Source organism: Ranitomeya imitator, chromosome 5 (genome assembly GCF_032444005.1).
Source record: "Ranitomeya imitator isolate aRanImi1 chromosome 5, aRanImi1.pri, whole genome shotgun sequence".
Taxonomy (NCBI): domain Eukaryota; kingdom Metazoa; phylum Chordata; class Amphibia; order Anura; family Dendrobatidae; genus Ranitomeya; species Ranitomeya imitator.
Genome location: NC_091286.1, coordinates 188777527 through 188795516, shown reverse-complemented (window position 1 = coordinate 188795516; position 17990 = coordinate 188777527). Strand labels below are relative to the sequence as shown.

The 17990-nt window shown below is 44.3% G+C and overlaps 1 protein-coding gene across 2 annotated transcripts in view; it reads left to right on the top strand.

Annotated features, from left to right (window-relative positions):
- Nucleotides 1–17990, top strand: part of EGLN1 (egl-9 family hypoxia inducible factor 1) — an 83261-nt gene that overhangs the window by 46122 nt on the left and 19149 nt on the right. Inside the window, exon 3 of one of the 2 annotated variants that reach the window (XM_069769429.1) lies at nt 12350–12486. In XM_069769429.1, the coding sequence (XP_069625530.1) occupies nt 12350–12486 (137 nt within the window). Of the gene's footprint in view, nt 1–12349; nt 12491–17990 lie in introns of those variants that run through there. The other variant, XM_069769430.1, reaches the window with a different exon arrangement.

Genomic DNA, 17990 nt, shown 5'->3' with positions numbered 1-17990 from the left:
AATCACTCCCATTCAAAAACAAAAAAAAAAAAAAAAAAAAAAATCTAACTTAACCCCTTCATGACTAGGGGATTTTTCGTTTTTCCGTGTTCGTTTTTCGCTCCCCTCCTTCCCAGAGCCATAACTTTTTTATTTTTCCGTCAATTTGGCCATGTGAGGGCTTATTTTTTGCGGGACGAGTTGTACTTTTGAACGACATCATTGGTTTTAGCATGTCGTGTACTAGAAAACGGGAAAAAAATTCAAAGTGCGGTGAAATTGCAAAAAAAGTGCAATCCCACATTGGTTTTTTGTTTGGCTTTTTTGCTAGGTTCACTAAATGCTAAAACTGACCTGCCATTATGATTCTCCAGGTCAGTACGAGTTCATAGACACCTAACATGACTAGGTTATTTTTTATCTAAGTGGTGAAAAAAAATTCAAAACTTTGCTAAAAAAAAAAAATATTGCCATTTTCCGATACTCGTAGCGTCTCCATTTTTCATGATCTGGGGTCGGTTGAGAGCTTATTTTTTGCGTGCCGAGATGACGTTTTTAATGATAGCATTTCGGTGCAGATACGTTCTTTTGATCGCCCGTTATTGCATTTTAATGCAATGTCGCGGCGACCAAAAAAACGTAATTCTGGCGTTTCGAATTTTTTTCCCGCTACGCTGTTTAGCGATCAGGTTAATACTTTTTTTTAATTGATAGATCGGGCGATTCTGAGCGCGGCGATACCAAATATGCGTAGATTTGATATTTTTTTTATTGATTTATTTTGATTGGGGCGAAAGGGGGGTGATTTAAACTTTTATGTTTTTTTATTTTTTTCACATTTTTTTTTTAAACTTTTTTTTTTTTTTTTTTTTTTTTTTTTTTTACTTTTGCCATGCTTCAATAGCCTCCATGGGAGGCTAGAAGCAGGCACAACGCGATCGGCTCTGCTACATAGTAGCGATCTGCTGATCGCTGCTATGTAGCAGAAATGCAGGTGTGCTGTGAGTGCCGACCACAGGGTGGCGCTCACAGCCACCGGTCATCAGTAACCATAGAGGTCTCAAGGACCTCTATGGTTACAATATACAAGCATACAAGTCACATGATCGGGGTCGGCGATGACGTCATTTCCGGCCGCCCGGCCGGAAGCGGTAGTTAAATGCCGCTGTCTGCGTTTGACAGCGGCATTTAACTAGTTAATAGGTGCGGGCAGATCGCGATTCTGCCCGCGCCTATTATGGGCACATGTCAGCTGTTCAAAACAGCTGACATGTCCCGCCTTTGATGCGGGCTCACCACGGCGCCCTGCATCAAAGCAGGGGAGCCGGCATCGGACGGTATAGTACGTCCGATGCCGGTAAGGGGTTAAGGTACCGTCACACTAAGCGACGCTGCAGCGATACCGACAACTATGTCGATCGCTGCAACGTCGCTGTTTGGTCGCTGGAGAGCTGTCACACAGACAGCTCTCCGGCGACCAACGATCCCGAAGTCCCCGGGTAACTAGGGTAAACATCGGGTTACTAAGCGCAGGGCCGTGCTTAGTAACCCGATGTTTACCCTGGTTACCGTTGTAAATGTAAAAAAACAAACACTACATACTCACATTCCCGGTGTCTGGTCACGTCCCTCGCCTTCAGCTTCCCGCACTGATTGAGCGCCGGCCGGAAAGCACAGCGGTGACGTCACCGCTGCACAGCATGCTTTACGGCCGGCGCTCACCAGTCAGTGCGGGAAGCTGAAGGCGAGGGACGTGACCAGACACCGGGAATGTAAGTATGTACTGTTTGTTTTTTTTATATTTACACTGGTAACCAGGGTAAACAACGGGTTACTAAGCGTGGCCCTGCGCTTAGTAACCCGATATTTATCCTGGTTACCAGTGAAGACATTTCTGGATCGGCGTCACACATGCCGATTCAGCGATGTCAGCGGGAGATCAGCGACGAAATAAAGTTCTGATCTTTCCCCAGCGACCAACGATCTTCCAGCAGGGGCCTGATCGTTGGTCGCTGTCACACATAACGATTTCGTTAACGATATCGTTGCTACGTCACAAAAAGCAACGATATCTTTAACGATATCGTTATGTGTGACGGTACCTTTACACTTATTTGGTATTGCCAAGTTCAGAATCACCCAATCTATGGAAAGAAAAAAAAAAGTAACCTGATCAATAAACGACGTAGCAAGAGAGTCAAAACACCAGAATTACAGTTGTTTTGGTAGCCGTAAGGGATGATCAAAATAGTATTATTAAAAACGTCAGCTCGGCTCCCAAAAAATAAGCCCTCGCCCAACCTAAGAACATGAAAATAGACTCTACGGTTATTCAAAAATGGCACAATTTATTTATTTATTTTTTTAACAAAGTTTGGAATTTTTTTTTCACCATTTAGATAAAAAAGAACCTAGACATGTTTGGTGTCTATGAACTCGCAGTGACCTGGAGAATCCGTGGCAAGTTTTAGCATTTAGTGAACATGGTAAAAAAGCCAAACAAAACTTATTTTGCAATTTCCCCACACTTGGATTATTTTTTTCCCCATTTGTTAGTACACGACATGGTAAAATCAATGGTGTCGTTCAAAAGTACAACTTGTCCCGCAAAACACAAGCCCTCACATGGCAATTTTGACCAAAAAAATAAAAAGGTTATGGCTCTGGGAAGAAAGGGAGCAAAAAATAAACATGCAAAACCAAAAATACCTCTGGTCGTTAAGGGGTTACGCATGGGGGTGGATTAAACATGCTTTGGGGTTGTTGCCCAAAGGGCCGTGTTTACTTTTTACTTATTCATGGGTTAATGTCGGCCTCATGCACATAATAAACCAGTGGAGGACTTACAGACAGTGTTCCCTTCCCGTGTCTACCTCCATGTACAGCTAAGGCTACGTTCAGACTAGCGTTGTCGGCGACGCAACGCACGCAAAAAGGCGGCAAAACGCATGCAAAAACGCTGCGTTTTGCGACGCGTGCGTCGTTTTTTGCCGAAAATCGGACGCAAGAAAAATGCAACTTGTTGCTTTTTCTTGGTCCGACGCTTGCGGCAAAAAAGACGCACGCGTCGCAAAACGCAACAAGCAAAAACGCATGCGTCCCCCATGTTAAACATAGGGGCGCATGACGCGTGCGTCGCCGCAGCGTCGCCCGACGCTAACCCGACGCACACTAGCACAACGCTAGTGTGAACGTTGCCTAAGTGAGCTGTTCTCCCACTAAAGTGTGTGTATGTGTGATATGTTATTTTTATTGTAGTGCAGCAGGGTTGCTGCAGTGCGTCAGATAGATAGGCAAGGACCACAGAAAAGTTGAAATCAAATGTCTTTTACAGTACTGTCCAAAAACTCACATAGGCGTGCTTTCCTTCGGATCGCAGCCATGTTTCCGTAAACACAGTACAGAACTCAAAACCCGTTGCCATGGACAATGGCACCGCCGTGTCTTTTCGGTGCGTCAGCCACCTGGAAGTCCCTGGCTCTGTATTGGCTTCACACAGTCCTGGGGTTGCACAGACACCTGCTCTGCAGCCTGCAAACTCCAAACTGACACACCCAAGGCAAAACTGACAGATTTAGGGTTTGTTCACACCGGTCGTTCTGTTTTTTTTTTTTTTTTTGCATTTTTTTTTTTTATGCCAATTTTCAGCTGCTTTTTTCATTACCAGCAAAGCCTATGAAATTTCAGAAATCTCATACACACAATGTTTTTTTGTCATCATGATTTTGTGCTTTGCAGCGTTTTTCTGTTATATGGAGCAAGTCACTTCTTTCAGTGTTATTGCAGCGTTTTTCACCCATTGACTTGGATGGTGAAAAAACGCTGCAAATACGCTAGGTTGACTTTTTTTTTTTTTTTTTATTGCAGCGCATTTGCTGCAGAAAATATCAAGGACAGCCGGATGTGACTTTACACTCGACTCCCCTACATCTAGATGGCAGGCTGCATGATGCGTCCATACAGCCTGTAATCCAGCAGCGCGGACCCGAACCCCATTCACTTGAAAGGGGGGTCCGACATTAGTATTTAACACGCTGTCATATGCATGACAGCGCGGCAAACACAGCTTCTGATTGGCAGGGAAATCATCCCCGCTGGTCAGAGAGCCGTGGTTCCCACGCGGTCAGAAGACAGTGGGAGCGCTCCACTGTGATCGGTGGAATAAAGTTTACCTCCTGCCACTGGTGTCAGCTGATGGGACAACTTACATAGTTATTATTAAGGTTGAAGGAAGACTAAGTCCATCTAGTTCAACCCATAGCCTAACCTAACATGCTCTAACATGTTGATCCAGAGGAAGGCAAAAAAAACCCATGTGGCAAAGAGTAAGCTCCACATTGGGGAAAAAAATTCCTTCCCGACTCCACATACGGCAATCAGACTAGTTCCCTGGATCAACGCCCTATCAAGGAATCTAGTGTATATACCCTGTAACATTATACTTTTCCAGAAAGGTATCCAGTCCCCTCTTAAATTTAAGTAATGAATCACTCAGTACAACATCATATGGCAGAGAGTTCCATAGTCTCACTGCTCTTACAGTAAAGAATCCGTGTCTGTTATTATGCTTAAACCTTTTTTCCTCCAAACGCAGAGGATGCCCCCTTGTCCCTGTTTCAGGTCTATGATTAAAAAGATCATCAGAAAGGTCTTTGTACTGTCCCCTCATATATTTATACATTAAAATAAGATCACCCCTTAGTCTTCGTTTTTCCAAACTAAATAGCCCCAAGTGTAATAACCTATCTTGGTATTGCAGACCCCCCAGTCCTCTAATAACCTTGGTCGCTCTTCTCTGCACCCGCTCCAGTTCAGCTATGTCTTTCTTATACACCGGAGACCAGAACTGTACACAGTATTCTAAGTGTGGTCGAACTAGTGACTTGTATAGAGGTAAAATTATGTTCTCCTCATGAGCATCTATGCCTCTTTTAATGCATCCCATTATTTTATTTGCCTTTGTAGCAGCTGCCTGACACTGGCCACTGAATTTAAGTTTGTCTTCCACCCATACACCCAGGTCTTTTTCATTGACGGTTTTGCCCAGAGTTTTAGAATTAAGCACATAATTGTACATCTTATTACTTCTACCCAAGTGCATGACCTTACATTTATCCCCATTAAAGCTCATTTGCCATTTATCAGCCCAAGCTTCTAGTTTACATAAATCATCCTGTAATATAAAATTGTCCTCCTCTGTATTGATTACCCTGCAGAGTTTAGTGTCATCTGCAAATATTGAAATTCTACTCTGAATGCCCCCTACAAGGTCATTAATAAATATGTTAAAAAGAAGAGGGCCCAATACTGACCCTGTGGTACCCCACTGCTAACCGCTACCCAGTCCGAGTGTGCTCCATTAATAACCACCCTTTGTTTCCTATCCCTGAGCCAGCTCTCAACCCACTTACACATATTTTCCCCTATCCCCATTATTCTCATTTTATGTATCAACCTTTTGTGTGGCACCGTATCAAAATCTTTTGAAAAGTCCATATACACTACATCTACTGGGTTCCCTTGGTCCAATCCGGAACTTACCTCTTCATAGAAACTGATCAAATTAGTCTGACATGAACGGTCCCTAGTAAACCCGTGCTGATACTGGGTCATGAGGTTATTCCTCTTCAGATACTCCAGTATAGCGTCCCTTAGAATGCCCTCCAGGATTTTACCCACAGCAGAGGTTAAGCTTACTGGCCTATAATTTCCGAGTTCAGTTTTTGTTCCCTTTTTGAATATTGGCACCACATTTGCTATACGCCAGTCCTGTGGCACAGACCCTGTTATTATGGAGTCTTTAAGATTAAAAATAATGGTCTATCAATGACTGTACTTAATTCCTGCAGTACTCAAGGGTGTATCCCATCCGGGCCCGGAGATTTGTCAATTTTAGTGATTTTTAGACGCCGCTGCACTTCCTGCTGGGTTAAGCCGGTGACATTTAATTGGGAATTTTTATCACTACTCATTTTGTCTGCCATGGACTTTTCTTGTGTAAATACTGATGAAAAAAAGTCATTTAGCATATTGGCTTTTTCCTCATCCTCATCCACCATTTCACCCAGACTATTTTTAAGGGAGCCAACACTATCATTTTTTAGTTTCTTACTATTTATGTAGTTAAAGAATATTTTAGGATTATTTTTACTCTCTCTGGCAATGAGTCTCTCTGTCTCAATCTTTGCTGCCTTGATTTGCTTTTTACAGAATTTATTTATTTTTTTGTATTTATTTAATGCCTCCTCACTACCTACTTCCTTTAATTCTCTAAATGCTTTTTTTGTCACTTATTGCGCTCCTTACAGCTCTATTTAGCCATATTGGTTTCCTCCTAATTCTAGTATGTTTATTCCCATACTGTATATACTGTGCACAGGTCCTATCCAGGATGCTAATAAACGTCTCCCATTTTCTTTGTGTATTTTTGTGTCTCAGGATATCGTCCCAGTTAATTGCACCAAGATCCTCTCTCATCCGTTGGAAATTTGCCGTCCTGAAGTTTAGTGTCCTTGTAAGCCCTCTACTACAAATCTTATTAAAGGATACATGAAAACTTATTATTTTGTGATCACTATTTCCCAAGTGACCCCCAACCCTTACATTTGCTATGCGGTCTGGCCTGTTGGTTAATATTAGGTCTAGCAGTGCCCCCCTTCTTGTTGGGTCCTGAACCAGTTGTGAAAGGTAATTGTCTCTCATAGTTGTCAAAAACCGATTACCTTTGCTGGAACTGCAGGTTTCTGTTCCCCAATCTATTTCAGGGTAGTTGAAGTCCCCCGTAATAATGAAGCTGCGACTCAAGGAGAAGTCATCTATTTGCTTTACGAGGATATTCTCCATTGCTTCCATTATTTTTGGAGATTTATAACAAACCCCTATCAGTAATTTATTATTTTTCCCTCCTCCCCTTATCTCCACCCACAGGGATTCTACATTTTCATTAAATTCACCTATATTATCACGCAGGATGGGTTTTAAGGACGATTTTACATATAGACACACACCTCCCCCTCGCTTATCTGTACAATCATTTCTGAACAGGCTATAGCCCTGCAAGTTAACAGCCCAGTCATGGCTCTCATCCAGCCACGTTTCAGATATCCCCACCATGTCATAATTATGCTCCAACAACATTAGTTGTAATTCGTCCATTTTGTTGGCGAGGCTTCTGGCATTAGTATACATGCACTTGATGTTCCTCTCTGTACCTCTATTCTTTCTTAAATTATTAACTGTTCTAACCCCACCCCCCCATGCCACCACCACCCCCAACTTCCTTATTTGTGCCCAGGTCTCTGTCTGCACTATCTTCCCCTCCTATAAAATGAATACCCCCCCCCCCCCCCATCCCTAGTTTAAACACTCCTCCATTTTCTCCCCCAACACAGCTGCACCCTCCCCATTGAGGTGCAGCCCGTCCCTAGCGTAGAGCCTGTAGCCAACTGAGAAGTCGGCCCAGTTCTGCAGGAACCCAAACCCCTCCTTCCTACACCAATTCTTGAGCCACTTATTAACCTCCCTAATCTCCCGTTGCCTCTCTGGCGTGGCACAGGCAGTATTTCGGAAAATACCACGTTGGAGGTCCTTGCTTTCAGCTTGCGGCCTAATTCCCTGAAATCATCTTTAAGGACCTTCCACCTACCTCTAACTTTGTCATTTGTGCCAATGTGCACCATGACCGCTGGGTCCTCACCAGCCCCTCCCAGTAATCTGTCCACCCGATCAGCGATCTGTTGGACTCGAGCGCCAGGTAAGCAGCACACCGTTCGACGATCCCTGTCTTTGTGACAGATTGCCCTATCTGTTCCCCTAATAATTGAGTCTCCCACTACCAGCACCTGTCTGGCCTGCCCTGCTCTCCTATTTCCCTCCTTACTGGAGCATTCACTCCTCCGGCTTTCAGAGGACATGCCTGGCTGCAGCAGTGCTACCCCTGTACTGGCACCCCCCTCATCTGCCAACTTAGCAAACTTATTGGGGTGTTCCAGATCAGGACTAGCCTCCCTAGCACTCTTCCCTCTACCCCGCTTCCTAACTGTCACCCAGCTTGCTACTTCCCCATCCTGCAGCTCCATCCTACCTTTCCCCCCCCCCCCCCCCTCATCTGTCCCATTGAGTGTTTGCTCCGTGAGCAGAAGACTCCTCTCCATATTGTCTATGGATCTCAGTTTTGCCAGCTGCACATTTAGATTCAGAATCTGGGTTTCCAAATGCACAACGTACTCACATCTCGCACAGCAGTATGCACCCTCGATCGGCTGCTCAAGGACTGCATACATGTGGCAAGATGTGCACTGGATGGCATTAACAAGAGTGGAGCACATTTCCTAATGGGGATTGCACCAGACAGAAAAGTTAAATTAAAAAAAATAAATACAAAGTATTAATAAGAAACAGACAGCAATTCAGTAATTCCTCCCTTGGAAACTCCCTGACTCCAAAGTCACTGAATCACAAGTCACACTTACCGCCGTCCACACTTACACTCAGGCCACACTCAGCTCGCTCACACTCGCTATGCTGAAGATTTATAGTTTTTTTTTTTGTTTGTTTTTGTTTTTTTTCTCTAGTTCCCTTAACAGCAATCCACCTTGCTGTTCAAATGCACTTCCAAAAAGAACTGATCCCATCATTTGACATCTGCTACTACTTAATACAGTGAGAGCAGGAGCAGTGGATGGGAGCATTAATTTATTTATTTAATAAATAATAAAAAAAAAGGCATGGGTTCCCCCCCCCCTATTTTTGATAACCAGACAGACAAAACTCAGAGCTGGAGGCTGCAACTCTCAGCTGTCGGCTTCAGCAAAATTAGTTATCAAGAATAGATGGGTCCCCACTTTTTTTTTTTTTTTTTTTTTTTTTTTTACAACCAGCCTTGCTAAAGCTCACAGCTGGGGGCTGGTATTCTCGGGCTGGTAAGGGACCATGGATATTGCCCCCCCCCCCTCCAGTCTAAAAAAATAGCAGCCCGCAGCTGCCCAGAAAAGGCACATCTTTTAGATGCGACCAATTCTGGCACTTTGCCCGGCTCTTCCCTCTTGCCCTGTAGCTGTGGCAAGCCCACGGATTAGTAATGGAGAGGCATCTATAAGACACCCATCCATTACTAATCCTATAGCTGTAATGTTTGTAAATAAAGACACAGCAAGAATAAAATCCTTTATTTGAAATAAGACTAAACACAGTTTTCCATTTTTTTATTTAAACGCCTAAAGCCCTCGATCTCCTGTAAGAAAAGTAAAATAACAAACTAACAATATACCCATACCTGTCCGTCATTATGTCCCACGCAGTAATCCATATCTGGGGAATATACAGTTTTTAACCTGGTCGGTGCCAAGATGCGACCGTCCCAGCTGAAAACCACTGGTGAATGAGAGGCTTGGAGTGGAGCTTCAGTGACTAGCGGTGACGTCACTGAAGCTGCGCTCCCTCACTTCCTGAACTGCGGTGAACTGTGGACCGTGGGAAAATGCCATTGTACTTGTAATGTCATTGCCACAATGTCATTGTAATTGTAGGGTTCAGTTTCTCCAGTTATTCCTATTGAAAACTTTAGGCCAAAGCAACATTTTAGTGGAAAAATGGTAATTTTCCAGTGATTCAGCCCAATGATTAAAAATTCATCTAGGGGTATAGAGAGCATTTTTAACCATTATGCAATTCATAGAATTGATAAAGTGAGTTTTCCAAAATGAGGTCACTTGTGGGGGTTTCTGCTGTTTTGGCATGTCAGGGGCCCTTCAAATGTGGCATGGCGTCCACAATCTATTCCTGCCAAGATTGTTCTCCAGAATTCAATTGGTGCTCCTTTGCTTCCTAGCCTTGCTGTACGCCCAACCACATATGGGGAATCGACGTACTCGGGAAAAATCACACAACAGATTTGGGGTTCATTAGACCAAAAACAACTAATTCTGGGGTTTAGATTTTTTTTTCTCCTTATTCCTGGTTATTGCTTTATTTTTAATGGGGCAATAGGAAGGTGATTTTAAACTTTTTTCTTTTTTAGATATATATATATATATATATATATATATATATATATATATATATATATATATATATATATATATATATACATACACACACACACACACACACACACACACACACACACACACACACACACACACACACACACACACACACACACACACACACACACACACACATATATACACATACATACATACATACACATATATACATACATACATACATACATACATACATACATACATACATACATACATACACATATATATATATATATATCTTTTGTCACGCTTTCACTAACTTCAATAGTCCCCTATGGTTTGTTCGCTTGTTCTGTATATAGCAGAAATCAGGATCTCTTTTTATAAACTCTTGTGAGCTGGCGTTCACAAGAGATTCACAGTGACCGACACAGGGGTCTTCTGCAGACCCCCAGCTGTAATTGCAATCCATCGGCACTCCGATGGGCGGGATTTGTGACGCACTTCTGGCTATTTTTTTGGTAAATCCTACGGTCAGTGATTGACAGCAGGATTTAACAGGTTGTGTTCCACCCATAGTTGTTATAGGCACTAGTGATGAGCGAATATACTCGTTACTCGAGATTTCCCGAGCATGCTTGGGTGGCCTCCGAGTATTTGTAAGTGCTCGGAGATTTAGTTTTCATCACCGCAGATGAATGATTTACATCTCTTAGCCAGCATAAGTACTTGTGGGGGTTGCCTGTTTGTTAGGGAATCCCCACATGTAATCAAGCTGGCTAACAGATGTAAATCATTCAGCTGCGGGCTTCATATGATGACGTCCCCTTCTTGTCTTCACGCCGCAGCTCAGGCGTACTTTGCCCTGTTGAGGGCAGAGCAAAGTACTGCAGTGCGCAGGCGCCGGGCCTCACTGACCTTTCCTGGCGCCTGCAGTACTTTGCTCTGCCCTCAACAGGGCAGACAAAGTACGCCTGCGCTGGAGCCGCAGCGTGAAGACACGAAGAGGACATCATCGTAAGATGATAGTAGGCCCCGGACCGGGACGCCCATCGGACCCGGACTGCAGTGGGAGTGAGTATGATATAACCTCTTTTTCTCATCTTTCAGTATACATCCGGGGATTATCTACAGCATTACAGAATGCTGTAGATAAGCCCCTGATGCCGGTGGCCGCAGCTAATCTTCGATTTTTGGGGTGACAGGTTCCCTTTAACCATGCTCACAAATTGCTAAAACTGATCTGCTATTATGACTCTCCTGGTCCAGTATCCTTTTATTAGACACATGGTTACACTCAAGGTGATCGCATGAAGCGGTCTGCTGTTTCTGACGAAGGGGCCCTGGGACTTGTCGCCACAGGGGATGGTGCCACTCCCCTGCAACTATCGCTGTAATTGGCTGTTCAGAATTGAACAGCCAATCACAGCGATTTCAGTGTTTCGAGAAATTTCTTTACAGCACCATATAGGCTGATGGTTGGCAACAACAGTGTCACCAGCCCCAGCACTGATTGGTGCGATCAGACGATGACACCAGTCACATTAATCCGTGTGCAAAAACTTGATGGAATGGTCACTTTCTTTTCCGAGCCCTGCTGTGTGCCAAAGCAGTAGTTTTCCCCCACATATGGGATATTGGCATATTGAGGAAAAATTGCACAACAAATTTTGGGGTCTATTTTCTCCTATTACCCTTGTGAAAATAAACATTTTGGGGCTGAATCAAATTTTTGTGGAAAAAAAGGATAAAATGTTAATTTTCTCCTTTCACATTGCTTTAATTGCTGTGAAGCATCCGAAGGGTTAATAAACTTATTCATTGGGGTTTTGGGGAGTGCAGTTTTTAGAATGTCACCTTTGGGTATTTTCTGTCTCATGGGCCCCATCAAAGTCACCTCAAAAGGGATATGGTCCTTAAAATAAAAAAAATAAAACATTGTTGGGGAAAAAATAGAAATTGGTGATCAACTTTTAACCCCTCTAACTTCCTAACAAAAAAAGTTTAAAAAAAAAACTCTGCTGATGTAAAGTAGACATGTGGGAAATGTTGTTTAACTATTTTGAGTGATCTATCTCTCTGATTTAAAGGCATAAAAATTAAGTTAGTCATATCGAACAAAGTTTACTACTATCATGAAGTACAATATGTCAGAAACGAAGCTGTCTGATTCACTTTAATGCATATCCTAAAACACTTGAAATTTGTATTATTGCTTTATCTTCTGGAGTAGAAGGGGTATAGGTTTCTTCAGTTCCTTGCAAAAATTGGCAGCTGGTTGCCAAAACGCATGTGTGAACAGAACCTCAAATGAAACCCAATGGCATTGATTTAATGGTTTTGAAGTAGTCACCTGTTCTATAATGTATATTTACTTTTTACAGGCAAATGGAGGCGTACTTAGAATATTTCCTGAAGGCAAATCTCAGTTTGCAGATATTGAACCAAAATTTAATAGGTTGCTGTTTTTTTGGTCAGATCGACGCAATCCTCATGAAGTTCAACCTGCATTTGGTACAAGGTAACTTTATCATTCAACTTTCTTCTATGTTTTTTTCGGTTACAAAAAGACTAACCGGTTTACTTTGTTTTTAACCTCTTCCTGATGTTGCAGGTAGTTCACACAAATTGATGTTAAAGGGAATGTCACCCCAAAAATCGTATATGAGCTAAGGCCATCAGGGGCGCTTAAATACAGCATTCTGTAATGCTGTAGATAAGGCCCTGATGTAACCTGAAAGATAAGAAAAACAGGTTAGATTATACTCGCCCAGCGGCGGTCCCGTCATCGTATGAAGATAGGAGGCCCCAGACCGGACCGTGACGCCCATCGGACCCGGACTGCAGCAGGATCGCCCCTGGGTGAGTATAATATAACCTGTTTTTCTTACCTTTCAGGTTACATCGGGGGCTTATCTACAGCATTACAGAATGCTTTAGGCTACGTTCACATTAGCGTTTACCGACGCAGCGTCGGGAAACGCAGCGGCGACGCACGCGTCATGCGCCCCTATGTTTAACATGGGGGACGCATGCGTTTTTCGCGTTGCGTTTTCCGACATGTGCGTCGTTTTTGACGCTAGCGTCGGACGCAAGAAAATGCAACAAGTTGCATTTTTCTTGCGTCCGATTTTCGTCAAAAAACGACGCACGCGTCGCAAAACGCAGCGTTTTTGCGTGCGTTTGCACGCGTTTTTGCGTGCGTCGTGCGTTGCGTCGCCGACGCAGCGGCGCGCAACGCTAATGTGAACGTAGCCTTAGATAAGCCCCTGATGCTGGTGGTCTTGGCTCATATACGATTTTTGGGGTGACAAATTCCCTTTTAAGGGTAGGTTTCCATTGTGGATTTTTCCGCGCAGATTCTGCAGAATCAGCAGGTAAAACTCCCTACGTTTTACCTGCATATTCACTGTGGATTATCTGCGGCCTTAGTGCAGATTTTGGGCGTATTTCACCTGCGTTTTACACCTGCAGATTCCTATTATGGAATAGGTGTAAAACGCTGCGGAATCCGCACAAAGAATTGACATGCTGCATAAAATAAACCGCTGCGTTTCCCCGCAGAATTTTTTTGCAGCATGTGCGCTGCGGATTTGGATTTCCATAGGTTTACATGGTGCTGTACACGGTATGGAAACTGCTGCGGGGCCAAATCTGCTGTGAATCCGCAGCCAAATCCGCAACGTGTGCACATACACTTACGCTACTCATTATGATTCAGGAGCGGTACCCATTGTCACCTGTGCAACTTGGCTTATGTGACTATAGCTGCAACTGCCAGTGTCTGTTTACCCCCATCCCCTCATTACATCTTAGATGCTGCCATCAATGGCCACCTTGGCAGGGTGCCCAAAAGCAGTCAACATTCACATGCATGGTACTACTATAGTGGGGAGAACCTGCTTCATGGGTTGTACATATCAATGTCCCAATCAATCTCTGAAAGCAGTATTTAAACGTAAAACTTGCCAGCGCTTGCTCGCATCATCTCCTATCTTCCCCGTGTAATATGACCAATGTGTTACTATGGCAGCTGGGGGCCTACTGAATGCCCCCATCGTTTCCAACTTGGTACTTCTATAGTGCACAGCAAACAGACATTTACACTATTTATACTTCAATACTTTAGAATTCTAGTATCTGTCTATCTAGATGGTGGCCCGATTCTAACGCATCGGGTATTCTAGAATATGCATGCCCACGTAGTATATTGCCCAGTCACGTAGTATATAACACTTCCCACACAGTATATAACAGTGGCCACGTAATATCTAGCACAGCCCACGGAGTATATCACACAGCCCCCGCAGTATATCACACTGCCCATGTAGTATATAGCAGCCACGCGGTATCTAACACAGCCCACGTAGTATACAGCAGTGTGGGCACCATATCCCTGTTTAAAAAAAAATAATAATAATAATCAAAATAAAAAATAGTTATATACTCACCCCCTAGGATCCAGCGAAGCTCCGGCGATAGGCGCACGGCTGCCGCCATCTTCCGTTTCTCTAGGATGCATTGCGAAATTACCCAGATGACTTGGCGGTCTCGCGAGACCGCTAAGTCTTCTGGGTAATTTTGCAATGCATCGCTGGGAGCGGAAGATGGCGGCAGGCGCAAACGGCTCGGCAGACAACGGAGGGTGGGTATAGCAGGTTTTTTGTTTTTATTATTTTTACCATTACATTTTTTTTTTTTTTTTACTATTGATGCCGCATAGGAGGAAGTGACCCTTAAACAATTATATAGTACATATATACAGAAAAGCGGGTAATTCAATTGCCGGCTTTTGCTATCTCCTTCTCAAACCCGACATGATATGAGACATGGTTTACATACAGTAAACCAGCTCATATCCCTTCTTTTATTACATATTCCTCTTTAGTAATGTAAGAAGTCTTTGTGTCAAATTTTGGGTCTCTAGCTATTAAAATTAAAGGGTTAAATCCCAGAAAAAATTGGCGTGGGCTCCCGCGCAATTTTCTCCGCCAGAGTGGGAAAGCCAGATTTTAATAGCCTAGAGAGGGACCATGGTTATTGGGGCGCCCCCCCCCCCCCCCCCAGCTAAAAGCATCTGCCCCCAGCCACCCCAGAAAAGGCACATCTGGAAGATGCGCCTATTCTGGCACTTAGCCTCTCTTCCCATTCCCGTGTAGCGGTGGGATATGGAGTAATGAAAGGTTAATGTCACCTTGCTATTGTAAGGTGACATTAAGCCAGGTTAATAATGGAGAGGCGTCAGTTATGACACCTATCCATTATTAATCCAATAGCACAAAATAGTTCATAAAACACACACACATTATTAAAAAAATATTTTCATGAAATAAAGACAGTGTGTTTTTAATATTTTATTATACTCTTAATCCACCTGAAGACCCTTTTCACCTGAAAAAAAATATAAAAAAACCAAACAATATTCTATACCTTCCGTCGTTCAGTCTTCTCCCACGCTGTAAATCCATCTGAAGGGGTTAAATCATTTTACACCCAGGAGCTCTGCTAATGCAGCTGTGCTCATGACTGTAAAACTTGGTGAATGAATGGAATGCAGGGGAATGAACTGTAGTTACCTCGAGTTGCGGTGATGCGCCCTCTGCTGGATGAACTCATATGAACTCGAGCGTGGGAAAATATTCTAAAAGTTCCCAGCCCACGCAGTATAGAACACTGCCCACGCACTGTTAGGGCAGTGTGAGCACCATATCCCTGTTAATAAAAAAAAAAATAATAATAATAATAATTCTAATTAAAAATGGTTAAATACTCACCCACCGGCGTCCAGCGAAGCTGTCCCGATGCGCGCGCGCTGTTGCCGCCAGCTTCCGTTCCCAGCGATGCATTGCGAAATTACCCAGATGACTTAGTGGTCTAGCGAGACCGCTAAGTCTTCTGGGTAGTTTCGCAATGCATCTCTGGGAACGGAAGCTGGCGGCAGCCCCTCGCGCATCGGCGAACGACGGAAGGTGGGAATAACAGTTTGTTTTTTTATTATATGTAACATTAGATCTTTTTACTATTGATGTGTCCCCATCCAGGTCTTCATATTGTAGATGTGTCCCCTATTATGCCGTTTTTCATGTATACATTGAAGAGAACAAAAAAGAGAGATTCTTCTCACCTGTACTCTGTTCCCTCCACATCCTTACTGTACATGTGGCACTGTAGGCCTCTTGATGATCGCGGCCTGATACTGGAGCGGCTGCCAGCAGCACTTTATTTCAGTAGAATGCGTGCCCTTGGACTTGCATTCAATTGAGATGTATTGCCGCGCAGAAACTCTGCACAGCAATACCAATGCAACCCACTGGCCAATCAGAGACCAGCATACTGGAGCATAACAGTGGGGCAGCGCAGTCATGGTCCAGGCGGCTCTTCTGCATTCGGTGCACCGCTCTCCCTCCTCTGCCTCCTGACCGCTGCTCTGTAGTGAGCCTGGCTTTTGGGAATGGGCTTGCCCTCGTGATGTTGGTGAGAGAGGGGCATCGATTTGGCAAGGGAGGAGGCGGGAAGCGCAGTGATTCCTCTTAAGGAGGGATGACCACAGAAGAAGCGCTAGTGTTCAAAGCTCCCCATCATGGAGGATCCCAGTGGACAGCAGCATCAGCAGCCCTTACAGCAGCAGGAGCAATCACCAGTGTCTATGCCTGGTCACCAGCTTGGGCACACTCGGAGGAGCAGCTGCTTGAGTTGCAAGAGCGGCAGCCTTCCTCACCAGATATCACGGGACTCCTCGGTATCCAGGAGAGATGTTGTATGTACCCCTGATCAGCCTCAAAATCCGGTACCCTTGATTTGACAGAGGGTGGTGAGTGATCTATGAGACTGTCACCTTTTGTTAATAGGGGTAATTTTCTGCTTAAATCACTAGGGGCCTAGGAAGGCTAGAATAAAGAATAAAGAGTGTGTCCTTTATAGAACCCCGCTGGCACTTCAGTGGCAGAAAGATCTCTGCTCTTACTGCATACAGAAAACAATATGGGAAGAGACCTTCCCCCCCCCGACTTCATCATGATGCGTAGGGCCATAATCAGGGCATTGATGAAAGGTTCCCTAAAGACCGCATAAAAAAGGACGCAAGAGAGCTTGGGGGCTTGTAATGGATTCAGAGGCCTTGCAATCTGGTGGGGAATATGTGGAATCCCCATCTCCCTCCTCCTCCTCTGACAGTGATGTAGGCGGCTGACCCTGCTTCCTGGCCGAGGACAGGGATAGACTGGTTAGGGCAGTCAGGTCAACAATGGGCCTAAAGGAGGAAAGGGCACCTAAATCCCTAGAGGATCTTATGTTTGGGGGGCCTGGAGGAAAAAAGGAAGCGCACCATTCTGGTTAACTCTACGATAAAGGCGCTCATGGAAGAAGCTGGTGAGGTCTGGTAGCCTGCCCTCTTCTTCTAAAATGCTTTACCCCTTTGAGGAGAGACTCTAAGGGTTTGGATAAAATCCCTAACATCGGGGCAGTAGCAAAGTCCTCTAAAAAGTCATCCTGGCCAATATGACTCTGTTGCAGGGAGCAGCGGCCTTTCTACCAGACTCTGTGAGGTTAGCGGTGAGGTCGGCAAGCCTATCCAACGTGGCTAGACTGGCCTTATGGCTGAAGGGGTGTCCTGGAGACCTGCCTACGCAAAATACTCTGCTCCATCCTGCGTGACGTCCAGTTTCTCTTTGGGCAGACGTTAGAGGACATCTTAGAGAAGACAGGGGACAAGAAAAAAGGGTTACCCTGTTTCTCGGTGGAAACTAGGAGGTTTTCTTTTTGGAGGAGGAAATTTTAATAGGGGTAGTCCTCCGGGAGAAAGAAAGCTGGGACTTCAAGGATAGGAAGGGGTCTGGATATATGTTCAGAAGACCCTAGGGCTACATCTTCAAAAAAGCCCCCCTTTCATGACGTCCGGTCAGAGGTAGAGGAGAGGCTCTCTTTCTCCCTGCCTGGGTGAACATCTTCCCCATTCGCTGAATTTTGAGTGTCATCAAGGAAGGTCTGAAGATAGACTTAAAGGGACACTGTCACCTGAATTTGGAG